The sequence below is a fragment of the Anguilla anguilla genome, chromosome 10 (assembly GCF_013347855.1).
Source record: "Anguilla anguilla isolate fAngAng1 chromosome 10, fAngAng1.pri, whole genome shotgun sequence".
NCBI classification, from domain to species: Eukaryota; Metazoa; Chordata; class Actinopteri; order Anguilliformes; family Anguillidae; genus Anguilla; species Anguilla anguilla.
This window is the reverse complement of record NC_049210.1, coordinates 2407727-2425819: the sequence shown is the minus strand read 5'-3', so window position 1 is coordinate 2425819 and position 18093 is coordinate 2407727. Positions and strand designations below refer to the sequence as shown.

Sequence of the window (18093 nt, the reverse complement as noted above, 5' to 3'; positions counted from 1 at the left end):
TAATTTGTACCCCCAGCAGGTGGCGCTCTCCTCTGCCCCAGCCTCTCTCTCACTCTCTCTCTCTCTCTCTCTTCTTCTCTCCCTCTCTCAGTACGGGCTGAAAGAAGCGGGGGACGTGGGATACATCCCTCCGGGGTGGGACCAGTGGCATGCTCTGGTGAGTTTCGGCCCACCTGAGTTGGGCTCATCGCTATGGACACATTTCTACAACCACCCCCCCCCCGTTTAGCCTGCTATTGCTATTGAATGTAATACCTTACTACTGAGCATCAAGAAGTCATTTTAAAATGGCCACGGGTTAGCGGCTGAAAGTCCAGACTGAAGACACTGGGGTTGGGTTCCGAAACCCAGTACCGCTGTGGCACCGGTTCGCATACGGCCGGTACCTACCGGACCAAATCGCTGTGCAGGTTTCGGTGGGGCACGCCTCCAGTGGCTAACAGTGCGCTCGCTCTGTCGACTCAGTCAGTGACAGCGGGTGCCGTTAGCATGCTAGCTAACGTTAAACCAGCATCGCTTTAAAATTGATTGTTTTAGTGTCGGTATCAGAAAAATCTAAATTGATTCCCATCCCTACTCTCAGCCTGTCAGTGTCATTGACATTGCCGGGCAAGCGCTATGTCCACTCTGATTTAAATGGTTTGTAGAATGGTTTGTCACTTCATCCACTGGGCGTCATAGCAACGGACCGCTGATCTGCGGAGAGCAGGAGTTCCGACGCATCTGGTTTTACGAACAGGTGTGTGTGTGTCACGTCCATGTCTGCAGGTGGGGAACTCCAAGTACTACAACTACAGCCTGTCAGTGAACGGGCAGGAAGAGAAGCACGGGGACCACTACGATGAGGACTACCTGACTGACCTCATCGTGAGTCCCCCCCCCCCCTCCCCCCCCCCCGTCCCCCCCCCCGCTCTACGCACCTGTGTGAGACGGCCTCTCGGTTGTTGCTATGATACCGCATATTTGCTGAGCAGAGCTGTGTGGGTTGTGGCTTCAGGTACACTGATTCGTTTCATGGACTGGCTTGAATGAGGTCATCACATTACTGTCGAGGTGTCTTGGCAGAAACGTCAAATGCTCATTGTTGTCATTTTTTGGGTTTTTCACATGCACTGAAAGTCCTCTTCAGCTCGATGCCAGTGCACTGAATAAGCATTCAGCGTCAGCTTATAGAGCTGGTTTGAGACCTCATGTGACTAAACCATAATGCTTTGTCGGTAAAGTTGAAAGACCTGTTCTGCTGTGACATTTTTTTGTAGACGAGAGTTTTTTTTTGAATTTATGAATTAAGCATTATGAGTCTGAACTTCACAAAGACAACTTAAAAGGCAGTATTCTTGCTCATTATTTATTTATTTATTTATTTTTGGCAATAAAAAAACAGGTAGAACAGGTTTTTCTAAACAGGCTTGTGAATGCTCACAGAAGCAAATTAGGATTGTCGTTTGCAGAAATGTCTTCCAAAAATAAAGGCTGACGAACGATCGTATGCAAGTTAATAACATTACAGCTGTTGGGTAACGGCAAGTGAGTCACATGACTCTGAATTTCCAAACTAAAAAGAAACAACAAAAAAAGAAACAAGCTTGAATCAGGCCGGACCGTGAGTCCTGCACTCTGAATTTACAGAGCTGTAAAGGTGGGGTTACAGCCTTTACGGGCCAGCGATGGGGCGCCACATATTGAATTGTAAAAAACATTTCGCTGAGACTGGTAAACGTTCTGTTTATAGCCTCGGGTTAATCAGCTACAGCCTGTCAGAAAATCCATACCGTCTGGATATTTACTTCCTGCTTTCTTTTTTTTTTTTTTTAAACAGGCAACCGGGTTATGCATTTAACATTCTCTGTCCCTTTGTGCAAGAGCTGCTGTTTCATAGGTGAACCATTACAGGTCCCTGCTCTTGAGACCGGGGGGGGGGGGGGGGGGAGGGGGGGGTTTACGAGGGTCGGCTGTCCTGCCTGTACTGACTCATTTCATGCACAGTCATTTTTGCCTGTTTTCTGTGCCAGTCCATGGTCTTTTGCTGTTAACTGCAGCATAATCACTATACAGCACTCGCAGGTGCCACGGGGGCTGCCAGTATTGCACGCACTCACACAGGCTCTACATCACAGGCATTTAGCAGACGCTCTTATCCAGAGCGACTTACACAAATTTTGATATGTAGTGTTTTACATTGCATCAAATTATACAGCTGGATATATACTGGAGCAATGCAGGTTAAGTTCCTTGCTCAGTAACTGGGAATCGAACCTGCGACCTTCAGGTTACAAGACCAACTCCTCACCCATTACGCCACACTGCCGCCCCACCGCCAAGGCCTGCTTTTGTGCGTCCGCCCTCCCCTCAGGCGAACAGGTCCCTGGAGTTCCTGGATAAACGGAGCCCCCAGCGCCCCTTCTTCATGATGCTGTCCCCCCCCGCGCCCCACTCGCCCTGGACGGCTGCGCCCCAGTACCAGGGGGCCTTCAGCGGCACCAAGGCGCCCCGTGACGGCAGCTTCAACAAGCCGGGAAAGGTAACCGCCCCTCCCCCCCCCCCCGAAAACCGTGCTCTGGATGACGGGATGGGAGGTGGGGTGGGGGGGGGGTATTCAGGACCACTTTGCTCATCAGCCGTCCTTACGAGCCTGTGCTTGTCGGACCGTTTTGTGTCCCTGTAAGTGGGGCTGGTGGTGTCCAGGAAGCTTTTAAATTGCTTGTCAAGCAAGTTAAAAGGGGAAGATTCAAACAGAGCACAGATTGTTCTCTGCCCTAAGGCACATCACTGTACTCAGTGGGCATGACAGGGAGTGGGGTTTTCTGTTGAAATCAGAAGGATGGTTGGTCACTGAAGCCAGTTTAATATATTTTAATGCGATATATGGATATTAAATTATCTTTATTTCTGTATCATCGCTGCCACCTAGAGGGCAGACCAGTCTATTACAGTATTATGACTGTAATTGTCATAGCACTGACTCTTGTTTGTTTGTTTGTTTGTTTTGGTCTGTGTTTGTAGGATAAACACTGGCTTCTTCGCCAGGCCCTCAACCCCATGTCTGACACTTCGATCGCGTTCCTGGACGACGCGTTTCGCAAGAGGTGTGGTACCGTTGGCTGTGGGTGTGTGGCAACCTGAGGTACTGCCATTGTGCTGACTGCAGTTCCTCCCCCGGCCTGCAGGTGGCAGACACTGCTATCTGTCGACGACATGGTGGAGAAGGTGGTGAAGAAGCTGGAGGACCTGCAGCTCCTGAACAACACCTACATTTTCTACACCTCTGACCATGGCTTCCACTCTGGTGTGTCTGCTTTGACCAGGGTTTGAATTAATGTTCCACATAAAGGCTGATTTTTACCTGTGATTGAGATGGTTCAGTGTGTAGTTTGGGCATGTTTGGAGTCTTTAATCATCTTATCCTCATATATTTGCAGCTCTGTACAATGTTAGCTTTCTCTGGGAGTAACAATTAGTGTCTAATTAATCCTATCCTTCTTACTGGAACCTCTGTGATGGTGGTGTAGCCCCTTGACATATAAAAATGTGATTAGCTTAAAAAAACACATAATCAGGGTTCAGATTTGATGACGTGACCGCAGGGTTTTTCTTGTGAATAGCTGAAAGCATGTCGTGATTCAGTGATGTCATAAGACCCTCCCCTCTCCGCAGGCCAGTTCTCTCTGCCCATTGACAAGCGGCAGCTGTACGAGTTTGACATTCGGGTCCCGCTGATGGTGCGGGGCCCCGGGATCAAGCCCAACCAGACCGTAAAGGTGAGAGGCCTCACCTGGCGCAGGTGTGCTGAGACTGCAGGTGCTTCCTGGCAACCTGGCAGTCAGGCTCCTCATTGGCTATGAAGCAGGTTATTATTCCGGCTGATGTCACCCCTGTACCCACCTCCCTGTGCTTGACTGACAGGCCCCTGTACTGAACATCGACCTGGGCCCCACCTTCCTGGACATCGCTGGAGTCAACCTGTCCACGGTGAACATGGATGGACAGTCTTTCCTGTCCCAGATGGTGGGTCACCCGGCCGTGTGTGTGTGTGTGTGCGTGTGTGTGTGTGTGTGTGTGTGTGTGTGTGTGTGTGCGTGGGTGTGTGTGTGTGTAACTACCTTGTGTGAATACACCTTCATTGTCCATCCACAGGCTCCTTCTCTGCGCAATGGCTCGGCTCGCCCCTATTTCCTGGTGGAGCACACAGGGGAGGGCCACACTAAGCCGGACCCCGCCTGTCCCAAACTGGGCCCCGGCCTCTCTGTGAGTTAACCTTCCCCCTGTCCCAAACTGGGCCTGGGCCTGTCTGTGTGCTACCTTCCCCTTTGCCCCTCCTGAAATACACGGGAACCTGCCCCAAGCTGGCTTGGCTGACATCATCTTCCTTTAAGAGTAAAAAAAACGATTCTCTCGCCATCCCCCAGAATGCAGTGCTGTGTGGATTCCAGTGCATTTTTTCCCCCCAAAAACTGTTGACAGCCTGTTCTCCATAATTAATTCCAGCTTGATCAAGCAGCCCGGTCTGTTTCTGGACCGAGTTAATTTGCTGCTCCGCGGTATTCTTTGTGTACTTATCTGTGACGTGCAGCCGGCGGCAGCCAAGGACGTTCCTCTTCTGATTCGCTAATTGGGGCGCTATAGAGCGAGCACTTCCTGGAGTGCTTTTAAATCTGCTGAACATCAGGCTGCCGGTCCAAATTCAGCAGTGAATATTGAGGAGACTGCGCGTAGAGTAGGGAACGGTGGAACATTTCATATGGAGACAGGAGAACAGTCTTCAGCCGTCATTCATTTGCCCGTGACGACATGCAGCTGAAATGTCAGACGGCGTAGATGTTCGGGCTAATTAAGCCCTCAGAAGCCAGAAGTTGGAACAAAAAACCAGAAATGGGTACGGCCCTTGTTGCCCACCTCTGCGCTAATTTTTTTTTTTTAATGCTAATTGAAAATTGGGTCCATTGGGTATGGGGCGACATAGCTCAGGAGGTAAGACCGATTGTCTGGCAGTCGGAGGGTTGCAGGTTCAAACCCCGCCCTGGGCGTGTCGAAGTGTCCTTGAGCAAGACACCTAAGCCCTAACCCCTAACTGCTCTGGTGAATGAGAGGCATCAATTGTAAAGCGCTTTGGATAAAAGCACTATATAAATGCAGTCCATTTACCATTTAGTCCATTTACCAAACGGCTTGGATTCATGTTTTTAATGTTCTTTTTGTTGTTGTTGTTGTTGTTGTTGTTGTTGTTGTTGTGATGCCCGTGCAGCACTGCTTCCCGGATTGTGTCTGTGAAGACGCTTGCAACAACACGTATGCCTGCGTTCGCACGCTCGCTGCCGAAAACCTGCAGTACTGCGAGTTTGCAGACAGCGAGGTGAGACTTCCAAACCTGGGCCTTCTGCGCTGTTCAACGGCACCGCTATATAAAGAGTAAAACTGAGAGTGCCGGCATTATCAGCAGGGAACGTTCTTTTGCCGGGGTGTAATTATGTAATGAAGTGCAAATTTATGACAAGGAAAAAGAAATATAAATGGGGTTACTGAACAGAAGAAATGATTGATTTACCATTCATTCGTTTCATTCACTGTTCTCGGTATAATATAATGTTACATTGTAGATTTCTCATAGTTAATGACCTGATTTTTTAATATATGGGTAATCCTGAGTGCAGCTCACTTCATTTCCTGTTTTTATTGCATGGCTGGTTGAATGCACTTTTTAAAAAATTATATATAAAATTCAGTAAACTTTGTGTTAAAAAGGGGTGTTCCAGTATCTGTTCAGTCTCAACCAGAGTGAATAAGATACAACACAGACTCACAGATAGGCTACCTCTATATATACATTGGGATCTACATACATTGGGATCTTAGTTTAGGGACACTTCTAAACTATTTGTTAACGCCACTGTTTGTAAAACCAACTGTTGCGTAATACAGACGTGTCTGTGGACCTCACGCTGTAATCGTTGCCTGTCGTTGCTTTCCTCCACAGTCATTCGTCGAGGTCTACAACTTGACCTCTGACCCCCACCAGCTGGAGAACATCGTGAAGAAGGTTGACCCCGCCCTCCTGCAGACCATGAACCTTCGGCTGATCAAGCTTCAGTCCTGTGAGGGCGTCACCTGTCGGGACACCAAACACTGACCCGTCCGGACCGGGGGGCCTGGACAGCACATTCTGGGATGGTATCTTGGCGGGAAAGGAGGACAAGATCTGTCACTCTGTGATATGTGTGGTGAAGTTTGAAATATTTGTTTGAGGGGGAGTAGCTTGCGTTTATGGTAAAGATTTATGGTCAAAACGATAACAGTTTTTTGTTATCGCCATGTCACCTGTCGTTGAAAACCGGTTGTCTGGAGAGAAAGCCTTAACTGTGGATTTTATCTCTCAGAATATTGAGCACTTTTAATGGGACTGAACACTTTTCATTGACTTGGACTTTTTAAAATGTAAATCCAGTTTTAACCTCTCCGTGTGTCAATAGGCTTCTTGACCTTCAGTGACTGTTTAAGATATGAAGAATAGTTGTTTATGATTGATTTAATCAGGTTATCAGGGACGTTTATCAAAGCACAACTTACTAATTCATAACTTTAGCCCCTTTTTAAGAGTCGTGTTTAATATGTGTCCATCACTGTCCAAACCGAGATCTAGCTGCTTACAGTCTGAGGGGCTTAAAATGATGAAGAAAATGTTTTTGTATTTTTTTAAAATATTATCTTTAAGTGCCTTAATGGGAAATATACAAATACAATTCATACTAATACTATTCATGTGCCTGGTACTGCTGCTTAATTTTCGTTTACACTGGTACAGATTTGTTCATCTGTTTACTTGTATTTTGAAAGACAAATAAAATTTGTCAAAAGGAGTGAATGTTTATTTGCCTGTTTTTGCCAGCTTTCCCATTGGTAAATTGTGCCTGTGGGCGTCGGCGTAGTAGTTTTACTGTGAAACGTAGATTTCCCTTTATTAAAAAAATCCCTTTATAAAATATAATTCTATGCAGTAGCATATATAGCGCCATTGCTTTTAACATAATTTTAGATTTAAATGAAGAAGCACCGACGGTGAAATTATTTCGCTGAATATTATACCGGCCACTGCGTGTCCTGTCATTACGTAATATACTGGACGTCGCGAACCGGAAATGGACAGTGGAGCTTACAGCGAGAGGAAGTCAGCATCTTGAGCTGTCATAGCGGCGCGTTTTACATGAAGAAGCCTGATTATAAAAGAGGTGTTCTGACGTTAAATTGTAAAACGTTATTGTAATGTGTGGCTATATATCGGCGCACCTTCTGGCATTAACTCGTGTCCTAGAATTTAAACTCAATCGGGACAGGTAGAGACCGCCTATAGGACATCGATGGCGAGCGTGGTGTTAATAATATGATGGATATGGAGATGTTTCTGGGAAAATACGAGCGATTCTCAAGGTTCAAGCTGCGACAGATGATGCGTGTCTCCATATGATGTCGAAGGTATGTACTGACCGTCTCGGTGGCGCGCTGTATTTCATTGTCGGGATGCTCGGTACCCAGAACTGCTCTAATGTTAGATTCCGTGAAAAGGCAATCCCTCCGAACAGCGGCAGGCGTGTGCCTCGACCTGTAAGATATGCAACCCGGTATGAACGATTCGGAAACCGATGCAGTTAGGCTACTGTACATATATATTACTGAACACGTAAAAATTACATTACATTAAATACTTTATATTGTATTTTAAACTAGGTTGTTGGCTACATGATCACGAGACCCTGCAAATGGATGGACTGAGCATGAGCATTCTAGACTGGCAGAATACCTGCATACTTTCTATGATGATGATGATGATGATGATGCATCTGTATACACATATTAGTATTAAGTAACCCTGCTGTCATGTTTACAGCTGTCAAAACGAATATTCTCACAATGCATTCAAATGGACAGGGTCCATATGACATGCGTTAGTTATCCTTAAAACCAAGTGCAATAGCACATATACAAAGAGACAGAATGAATATGCGAATATTTAGAGTCGGTCTTCAAATAAACATGAAAACAAACCCGGAAGACAAAGACCGCCCCATGCTGTGTGGTTAAAATATAAACCAGGGTGGTGTTTCATAAAGCGGGATTACTGAGTTAGCTGGATAGCTGCGCTGAGTAAAACCCAGAACCGCTCTCTTTACTGCAGTCCATGTTCCAGATTTGGGAGGGTTTTTTGGGGGATGGCAGGCAGATCCATTTCATGTTGTTTCCTGTCCTTGTCAGGACCCTGTTTTATGGTGCGCTTCACCCCGCCCCTGAGATTTATGGGAGAGGATGGACATCCCAGCGGCAAATCACGAGCAACCTTGGGGTCACATGGGCTGGCCTGCAGCTGCCCCCATAGCCGGCTATGCAACAGCTGTGCCCAACGGCCCCCCACCTGGGCTCCAGTATCCGAATAAGGGCATCCAGAATGCACCCCCAATTATGGGGTCTGGCCACCCCCCAGGAGTCTGGCCCCATCAGAAGCCGTCCTGGGCCCCCCCTCCAAACCACTTCAATGGTAAATTAAGAAAGATACATTTTACTCTGTAATAAAATGTTGTCCCTGCTTGTGATTCAGTTCTTGTTTTTTGACTCTTGTTTCCCAGGCATGTTATGTGAGCCCAACCCAGAATTGTCCTTTCGCAGTAACTCACAGTCACCACAAGGAGGCAGCAGTTCACAACCGGTGAGACTGACCAAAGCATTTTCCAAAAGTCCAAGTTTCAACATTTAAAGCCATCATCCACATATGTTATCAGTCTTTTTTATGCTCCTTCTGTGGTCTACAGTGTATGTGACCTAGCTGAGGCATTCTTTCACACCACCTGACTGTGATTTGTGTGTAAAATTCCTGTTGAGTCTCCCTCTTTTTCCTCCCTCCCCCAGGACAGCAGAGTTTTGAGCCCCAGTTCTGAATCGCGATATGGCCTGGACCCCCAGTGCCTGCCTAGCGCGGTGAGTCTTCCTCCCCCCTCCCCCCTCCCATTGCGGAAAGCAGTGCACAGGTGTATTACCTGGCCCCTCCCCCTCTCCCTCTCTCTCCCGACAGGTGCAGGGAATGCAGGAGAACAGGGAGGAATGGGAGGGAAAGGTGTTTGTTTCGGAGCCTGGCTCTCTGCTACCCCCTCTGGCCACCACTGGCTTTACTGTGGAGGATCGAGGTACACTGGTCCACACTGGAATTGGAATGAATTTGTTTTTTACTCTGTTTGGTTTAATTGTGATTTTACTTATTTTATTTATTGGTCTTATCACTGTTTTACTAAAGGTCTGTTTTCATATTTTTTGCTCTATATTGGTTTTATTTATTCAACTTTTGACCTTTCTCAGCCTTTTGTACCTTTTTGGTTACTTTTAGGAACATTGCTAACATCGTTGGATTGAAGGTTAATGTTTATTTGTTTCTCTCTCTCTCTCTCAGGTAATGCGAGCCCCAGGTTCATTCGCTGCACCTCCTACTCTTTTCCCAGCGAAGGAACGACTGCCCAGCTGAGCCACCTGCCCCTCGGGGCAGTACTGACCCCCCTGGCCAGGCTAGAGAAAGGCGAGGTCAGATTTGCTGTTTGCCATTGTTAGAACAATTGACAGTTTGTTTTAATATGGTGTTCTCAAAATGTTTTCTCGAATGAGTGTAATTAACTGTAATTAATTGTAATTTGTAATCACAGCAAAAACGTTTTGGATGTGCTAATGTGTAATAACATCTCTGCTTATGTTGTGCTGACCAGCGCCCTCTGCCGGTCTGCTCTGGGACTGCAGAGGGAGGGCTTGTGCCAGGCTGCAGTGGATGTGGTGCCTACATGTGCCCGTTCATGACCTGGCAAGACTGCGGGCAGAGATTCTCCTGCCCGTTCTGCGGGAAGCTCACCGAAGGTTAGGACCCGCGCTCTCTCCCTCTCCTCCCTCCCCCTCAGACTCCTCCCTTTCCTTTCTTTTCCCCCCTGTTTTCTGAGTCTCTCGCGGTCTGATCTGTGCTCGGCGCGCTGTCCTGTCGTTCTCAGTGCCGTGGCGGTGTTACCAGCCCACCGCCGGCGGGGGGGGGGGCGCGGACGGCCAGCGAACGCAGACCCGAGCTCTGTCTCGGGTCCTACGACGTCCTGGAGTCCGGCACGGTCAGGAGCGCATGGAAGCATGTCTGTTTAAGCCGGCCCGTAGTGCAGACTGGTCTTTACTGACCTGCGTTACGCTGTCTGTGTACTCACTTTCATTCTCGCTGAATTAACACGTCATGCTTCTGCATATTTCTTCTTCTTTCATATTAAGTTTTTGTTTATCTGTGGTTATTTTACTGTATTTGCATGTGTGTGTGTGTGTGTGTGTGTTTGTGTGTCTGTGGGTGTGTGTGTGTCCGTGTGTGTGTGTGTGTGTGCGTGCGTGCGTGCGTGTGTGTGTGTGTGTGTGTGTCCGTGCGTGCGCGCGTGCGCGCGTGCCTGTGTGTGTGTGTGTGTGTGTGTGTGTGTGTGTGTACAGGGTCAGGCGGCTGGGCTGCTCTTGGCGTTGGACGTCTCTGCTCCTGCGCTGAAGAGTGGACACCTGGGTCTCATCTGTCAGCAGCTACGCTCCTTCCTCTCATCTCTTGCCAGGTAACACACACACACACGCACACATGCATACACACACACACGCACACGCACACGCATACACACGCACACGCATACACACGCACACACACACACACACACACACGCACATACCCATACGTATTGGTCAGAGTCCATGGCAGGGCAAAAGTGTATCCCAAATGTAAAAATATTGCATTACGGAGCACAGCTCAAATATTTGTTTTGTCACAGAGAGGAAGGTGGGAACCAATCAGACCTGCGAGTGGGATTGATGACCTATGACAGCAGGCTCCACCTCTATGACCTCAGCCCCACTCTGTCCCGCCCCCACATGCTAATTATCACTGATACCACAGAGCTAGAACTGCCCACGTGGGAGGGGCTCCTGGTGCCACTCAAAGACTCCAGATACTGCATTGACAGGTAGGGTTGTAGATTATTTTAATGTTATTATTATGAATAAATAGGAATTTAAGATCTGAAGTGTTGCTGAATATTTTTGGTCAAGGGGAAGTAGTTACTGTTTATGTCTACGACTCTCCATATCTAATACTTGCCAAACAAAGGTTTAGGCTTTCTTTACCCTAATTATACAGTTAATTTAAGTACTGTTTTCCCTGATCTTGCCGTTTTTAATAGGTTTCTAGGTAGGTGAGCATCCTTGCCTTCAGTTAGGCTTATGCAAAGCAGCCAAGCACTGTGAAACGATACTTTGGGCAAGTTCAAAGGTGATAATATCAGTAATCTATATAGCTGGTGAAGTGAAATGCAGTTTAATTAGCGGTTTAATTTATGATTTGTATTCGTTTGTATTTGTGCAGTTTGTTGCAGCAGATCCCCCGATTGGCTGAAGGCTCCGAGGACACGCCCTGCGCTCAGGGTCTCCCCGGCCGTGCCGCGCTGAGGATACTGGAGGTGAAAGACCCAGACACGCTCGTGCCCGCTTTGAGCCTATGCCCACACGTGGCACTCCATAACCAGCCTGACACTGCCCACGCCCGCTCAGAGCGTATGCCCACCAGCCTGTCTCTGCCCACACCTCAGAGCGTATGCCCACGCGTGGCACTCCATAACCAGCCTGACACTGCCCACGCCCGCTCAGAGCGTATGCCCGCCAGCCTGTCTCTGCCCACACCTCAGAGCGTATGCCCACGCGTGGCACTCCATAACCAGCCTGACACTGCCCACGCCCGCTCAGAGCGTATGCCCGCCAGCCTGTCTCTGCCCACACCCATGCCCTCTCAGAACGTATGCCCACGCGTGGCACTCCATAACCAGCCTGTCTCTGCCCACACAGGCCGTCGGGTGCCCGGGAAAGGTGCTTGTTTTCCAGTCCGCACCCCTGACTGAGGCGGCATTAAAACATGGATCCTCAGGGTTCTTCAACTCCGGCAAGCCCAAGGTTTCTACACCGTGTCTCTGTGCTTGCTTGGAAATTGTACAGTTGAAATAAAAAATGAATAAAAGATACACATTTTGAGTAACAGATGTTTCAGGATGTTTCTTCTGTTCCTTCACATTATAGACCCTGTTCCAGCCTTCAGAGCCTTGCGTGTCATTGGCTGAAGAGTGTGCCAATCAAGGCTGCAGCCTGCACCTCTTCCTGTTCTCCCAGCCGGATGTGGGCGGGGCCTGGCCAGGCCACACCCCGTATATGACAGGGGGAGGAGTTTACTGCTATGACGGTCTGCAGGTGTGCCTGTCGATTCACGCAGTTCGGTTCAGTTCACTGCAGACGCAGCACATGAACGTGGAAAATAATTTTTGAAAAGATAAAAGTGTCTCTTTCCTCTGGGTTGTGTTTCCCGCAGTCCGAGGTGGACAGAGAGCAGCTGAGCTGTGACCTGCACAGGTGTGTGGAGACAGAGACGGCCTTCAAGGCCCAGCTCAGGGTCTTCGTCAGCAAAGGTACGGAGGAATGAGGTGAAAGACGAGCTCTCTGTACTCGTGTGACACACTTTGAGCAGCGATTCGGCTTTTTTGTCGGTCATCAGTGAGTGTTCTGTGGATTAAAAGCATGCATTTGGGTTATTCTGCAGGGCTGAGTGTGTCTGGGTTTTACGGCTCGTTCATCCCTGGACCTGACCCCGCCCACGTCTCCTTGGCTGCCCTCGATTGGCGCACGACCCTGGCAGTCCAGTTCACTCATTCCAGCCCCCTGGAGGAGCAGAGAGGCGTGGTCATACAGGTGGGGCCGAGTCTTCATGCAGGTGGGGTTGAGTCTTCATACAGGTGGGGTTGAGTCTTCATGCAGGTGGGGTTGAGTCTTCATACAGCTGGGGCTGAGTCTTCATACAGGTGCAGCTGAGTCTAAATTTTTGTTTTCACTTATGTGTCGTTAACTGACATTGTAAAGCAATAGACTGCTTTCTAATGTATTAAAAGTGCACTGATGCTCTAACTGGGCGAGGTTGACTGTAGAAGTGGAAAAGCACCAGACGCACACAGATGCCCCCCCACCCCTGGGCACGATGCCCCCCCCGGGCCTCACCTCCCTCTCCTCTGTGCCAGGCGGCCCTGTCTTACACCAGCGCTTGGGGGGAGCGGAGGACCCGGGTACACAGCCTGACCCTGCCCTGCTCACGCCACCTTCTGGACACCTTCCGCACCTGCCAGGCTCAGACACTGCTCACCTTCTACTGCAAGAAAGGTAAAGACCGTCTGCCCTGGCGCAAATGTGTTGCCCAACTGAGAGGCTGCGGGTTCGATTCCCAACTGGAGCACAGCCATTGTGCCCTCAAGCCAAGTGTATGACCTGACCTGTTTCAGCAAATATGCACCTGTGTAAATGGGTTATAAAGACTGTAATCTGCGTAAGTGACTCTGGATAAGAGCATCTGCCTAATGCTTAAAAAAATAAAATAAAAATGTCGAATGCAGAGAAGCTGACGCAGATTAGGGCTGGGGAACTTTTGAGAGGAATCGGATTGTAATTTTGATCCAGCTTTACACAATATGAGTTTACTCAGAATATGACGAGTGTGTTACCTTAGAAGCCCAGCTGAATGGTGAAATTTCATTTGCTAATGTGTGGAATGTTTTAGATGGCCAATGTCTCTCATTAGATGGTGCCCATCTCTGTGTTGAGCCACTGCGTATGATCCTACAGCCTGTGATCCATTGTGTGTGACCCTAATGGAGTATGGAGCCCTGTGGCCTGGTTTGCACTGAGAGTGTGTTGCTGCTGCTGTTGCTGTTGCTGCTGCTGTTGCTGTTGTGTTGCTGCTGCTGTTGTGTTGCTGTTGCTGTTGCTGCTGTTGCTGCTGATGCTGTTGCTGTTGCTGTTGCTGTTGCTGTTGCTGCTGCTGCTGCTGATGCTGTTGCTGTTTCTGTTTCTGTTGCTGCTGCTGCTGCTGTTGCTGCTGCATGTATCAGGGTTCTCTAACGCCTCTCGTCTCTGTGCTGCAGTGTATTGCGCGGTGCTGGAGCGCCCCCTACAGGAGGTGCGTGAGGAGCTGCAGGCAGACGTGACCCAGTTGCTGGCCTCTTACCGCAAACACTGCAGCTCCACTGCGGTATCACCGGGCCAGGTGGGGGGGGGGGGGGGGGGGGGGGGGGGGGGGGGGGGCAAGGATGACTTTGTATGTCATGTATTTTAGATATACTCATTTCAATTATTTACTCCAAAATAACAACTTTGTAGTCAGTATGCCTTTATGAGCTGGTTCCTGTGTAATGCCTTTATGCAGTACAGTCAGTGAGATATCGTTGAACAAACGAACATTTTAACCTCCTTTTACATTTAGTCATTCAGAGAGTATCACAGCAACGTACACAGTGGCACAAAAGGCCCAGAGGCTGTTATTGCTGTGATTTATTATCGATATTATTTGCTTGCCGTTGCTGAGTTTTAACCTGTTTTGACCCGTGTGCTGATCCGTGTTCTAACCCGTGTTCTAACCCGTGTTCTGACCCGTGTTCTGACCCGTGTGCCATGTGCAGCTGGTGCTGCCCCAGTTCCTGAAGGCTCTCCCGGTCTACGTGAACAGCCTGCGCAAGAGCGAGGTTCTGCTGCCGTGCGTGCGCAGCACTGTCACCCAGCGTCTGCACCTGCGCAGCCAGCTGCTCTGCCAGGACGTCAGGACCACTGCCACCCACTTCTACCCCCTCCTGCTTCCTCTGGTGAGCACAGACTCTACCCACTGCCCCCCACTTCTACCCCCTCCTGCTTCCTCTGGTGAGCACAGACTCTACCCACTGCCCCCCACTTCTACCCCCTCCTGCTTCCACTTTCACCCCACCAGACCAGATGCCCCGTGCATGTCTAACATGATCAAACACTCTGAAAATGTGTGGTGGGAATATTGCGCTTTATCATTTGCATTTTGTATCTCTCTTCCCCCCCACCTGACCACCCTCAGCCAATGAGCAGCGAGCCGCTGAGCGCGCTCAGTGCGATGGAGGCGGTGCGCTGCAGTGCCAGCAGCCTCGACCCGGGGAGCCTGTTCTTGGCCCACTGCTCGCTGTCGCTGTTCCTGTGGGTGGGGCAGGGCGTCCCCGCCCACGTCCTGCTGCAGCTCTTCAACACCACCTGCTTCTCCCTTTTACCCTCGGGACAGGTGAGTGTGCCCCCCCTGCCCCTCCCCCCCCGGCAGGAGTGGCGTTTGTTTTAAACCAGTCAACCCAGGAAGGGGATTTAAATTAACTGAACAGTGCTCATAGAATTCTATGGGGATTTTTCAGTTGATTGGTTTCAGTTCATTTCCTGAACTGATGTATTTGAGATATCGTTGATCCAAGCACTGTGGAGAGCAGAAAATCATTCACTCTGTGTTGTGGTGTGTGTTTCTGTTTGGTGTGTCACTGATTGGTGTGTTTCTGATTAGTTTGTTTCTGATTGGTCGCCCACAGCTGTGCCTGCCTGAGCTGCAGAATCCTCTGTCTGTCACTGTGAGGAAGCTCATTCACAGCCTACAGTCACAAGCGCCCTGTGCTCTCAGGGTGAGTCTCCTGCACACACACAACCCCAATACACGTCTACCCACATACACACACACACAGACGCATGCATCAACACACACCAGGTTTTGCTCAGCGCAGTTATCCAGCTAACTCAGTAGTCCTGCTTAGTGAAACACCCCCCTGACTGCAGACACTGCCCCTCCTCAGCTGCAGGTGGTGAAACAGGGAGACAGCACTGAAGAGGCACTACAGCGCCTCCTGGTGGAGGACAAGAGTCCCAACGGCGGGGCATCGTACGCCGACTTCCTGTACCACCTGCACGTCAACTCGCTGCGTCTCCTGGTTTGACTCTGCGCACGCCCCACACCGTTAATGAACTACGTTACCCAGAGTCCTCCTCTCTTCCCCCCTCCGTCCTCTGATCTCTAGGTCAGGTTCTGAAATTAACGTGGGCCCCTTTAACTGAACTGAAAATCTAGCCCCTCAACAGGAAATGGATGCAGTGGTAAGACTGTTACTGAACTGCTGTTCACGCCAGGACAGCACAGACATGTACACATCATACCAAGCAATAAAGCACGTGGTGTACCGGTTTCCCATTGTTACCGTATGGCTGCAGATTTTTCTACTGCACATTTGTCTTGTCTGAAATTAGTACATGGTGATAATTTATGCTAAAAGACGCAGCATGTTTTTGGGATTGGATACTCAAAGGACAAACTGAAAGCTCTAATGCTCACACACATGTATAATTTTTTATATGGTTTTTTCCAGCTTCTACACAGTCCCTCTGTTTATATAATACACAAATTCAAGGTCTTGGTTTCATATGAAAAAAGGCCAGTTTATTTCTCCAGAACATTTATTCACCTGTGAGAATAGCATGGATCCAATCCACACGTTTGGCAAAGTTCCCAGTTAAACAGATAATCAGCTCTGCCCAAAGACCCATTATTTACACAACCCAATCCTTTGAAGCTTTGTTCAAGTGACTCGGAAATGTCTGGTATACGGAATGAAAATGTTATGCCGCGCTCTTAGGATTCCAAGCAGTGGTTTATTTTTTAAATACTAAATCATAATGCGTTCCTCTTCACACAAGTTCTTCTCCGTGGTCTTGTCCAAACACTTCCAATGGTCTAATCCACCACACACTGGACATGGGCGTCACTGCGAAACTCGCATCTTTCAAAATTCAGCACTGCCAATTATTAACATACTTAATTCATATACAAAATGAATCACGTGCCACATGTATTACCATAGACCACCACCTCCTCCCTGTCCGTTTTAGATATTCAAGTCTGTCCATTCTGAAATAAACAGCGTGGCACCTGCGCTCACAAGTACTTGTACACCGTTTTGTCCTCCAGGGTCTGCAACTCCAGTTTCACGGGACATTTGTAGAAGTGCGAGAGCAGAGTCTCGGTGTAGCCAATGAGGAAGTAGTATTTATTGGCCTGCAGTTTCTGGGTCAGCAAGGCGCACACCACCAGCATGTTGCCTCTGCGCTTGATGACCAGCTCGTCCGCGAGGCAGCTGTGGAACGTGCCGAACATGAAGCGCCGTAAAAAGACGTCCTCCACCGTCCTGTCGGCGGCCCCGTCCTCCCGCGCCAGATTACCTGCGAAGAGACGAATCGCCCCCACATCAAGATAATGAAAACAATGATACGAAACTTGGTTGGAAGATATTTAGGGAAACACTGGCTGAAGTGCGGCTAGATATATATGCGCTATTTTACTGAATAAGGATTTAATTCAACCCGGGATTAATACGCAAAAACAGGCCACTTACTAGTGTGCTGCGATAACCAGCCCTTGCGATGTGCAATGTAGTGCGGGTGGACGGCCTGCTCGTAAGTCAGGGGTCTGTTCCCTTTTCCCACACGAATGCGTGCTGCGCGGTTCTGCAAACAGAGAATGGTATGACATCTTCTCAGCAAGGTATGACTGCAAGCAAAGTGCGCTACGATTTCTGGATGTAAAACTGAAGTAGGTAAATTACTATTGCAAATTGCAACGATCACAATACATGCCAAATTATATACAGTGTCATTCTGATGTGAAAGTAAAGGTAGACTAGGCTACTATATAACTTTGCGTCGCATCCGAGAGGAATTAAGTAATTGAAACTATGGTCTGTTTACCTTGCAACACACAGCGGTTGAATGGAATCCCCGTGGTCGTATCCAGGTCAAAGCACTCTAAAAGACGGACATAACCAATCAGACAAAAAGGTTCAACTAAACACAGATCAAATAGTCCATATAAAAATGTCGTCCACTTGTCACAACACACACCAATCTCCCACAATAGACTGTGAATTAAAACAACAATCGGGTAGTAGCTAGCTGGTTAGTATTCTGTCTACAGCAAGAATGAGCATGCTGCACCGCAGTCTGCGTAGCATCACCTGTACAGTATCTTCTGGCTAACCACTACATTAAACTAACAGGTACAATACTGGACAGTATAGTTGGCTTACTATGTAAAATAATACTGACTGAGTTTTATAGTTTTCTGGGGTAATAAGTGTACATTACCGACATAACCGACACCCAAGACTTCAAGGACGATGCCATTTTGAAACGCACGTCGTTTTCCTCGGCGCAGACATATGACGT

At 48.7% G+C, this 18093-nt stretch overlaps 3 protein-coding genes across 9 annotated transcripts in view; 2 read left to right on the top strand and 1 right to left on the bottom strand.

Moving 5' to 3' along the window:
• Nucleotides 1-6852, top strand: part of LOC118206940 (N-acetylglucosamine-6-sulfatase-like) — a 28952-nt gene extending 22100 nt beyond the window's left edge. For all 7 annotated transcript variants that reach the window (XM_035380128.1, XM_035380133.1, XM_035380131.1 and 4 more), the window contains 10 exons: nt 92-157; nt 769-867; nt 2354-2521; nt 3004-3086; nt 3168-3286; nt 3655-3758; nt 3904-4005; nt 4135-4245; nt 5243-5350; nt 5972-6852. In XM_035380128.1, coding sequence (XP_035236019.1) covers nt 92-157; nt 769-867; nt 2354-2521; nt 3004-3086; nt 3168-3286; nt 3655-3758; nt 3904-4005; nt 4135-4245; nt 5243-5350; nt 5972-6124 — 1113 coding nt within the window. In that variant the 3' untranslated portion in view covers nt 6125-6852. The remainder of the gene's footprint in view (nt 1-91; nt 158-768; nt 868-2353; nt 2522-3003; nt 3087-3167; nt 3287-3654; nt 3759-3903; nt 4006-4134; nt 4246-5242; nt 5351-5971) is intronic.
• A 272-nt stretch (nt 6853-7124) lies between these two features.
• Nucleotides 7125-16069, top strand: si:dkey-13n15.2 (protein transport protein Sec24C). Its single transcript, XM_035380453.1, is given in 22 exon segments — nt 7125-7464; nt 8242-8521; nt 8610-8689; nt 8890-8958; nt 9053-9164; nt 9425-9552; nt 9732-9876; nt 10005-10036; nt 10038-10115; nt 10474-10586; nt 10797-10988; nt 11387-11480; nt 11863-11967; nt 12091-12258; nt 12377-12473; nt 12605-12753; nt 13077-13215; nt 13974-14095; nt 14508-14687; nt 14927-15124; nt 15417-15506; nt 15675-16069. Coding segments are annotated over 21 exon segments (2661 nt in total). The 5' UTR covers nt 7125-7464; nt 8242-8292; the 3' UTR covers nt 15816-16069.
• A 217-nt stretch (nt 16070-16286) lies between these two features.
• On the bottom strand, nt 16287-18093 carry mrps24 (mitochondrial ribosomal protein S24). Its single transcript, XM_035380455.1, has 4 exons — nt 18013-18093; nt 17617-17673; nt 17265-17376; nt 16287-17091 (listed from the first exon to the last, which is right to left on the bottom strand). The coding sequence occupies exons 1-4, from the start codon at nt 18049-18051 to the stop codon at nt 16808-16810; spliced, it is 492 nt and encodes a 163-aa protein (XP_035236346.1). The 5' UTR covers nt 18052-18093; the 3' UTR covers nt 16287-16807.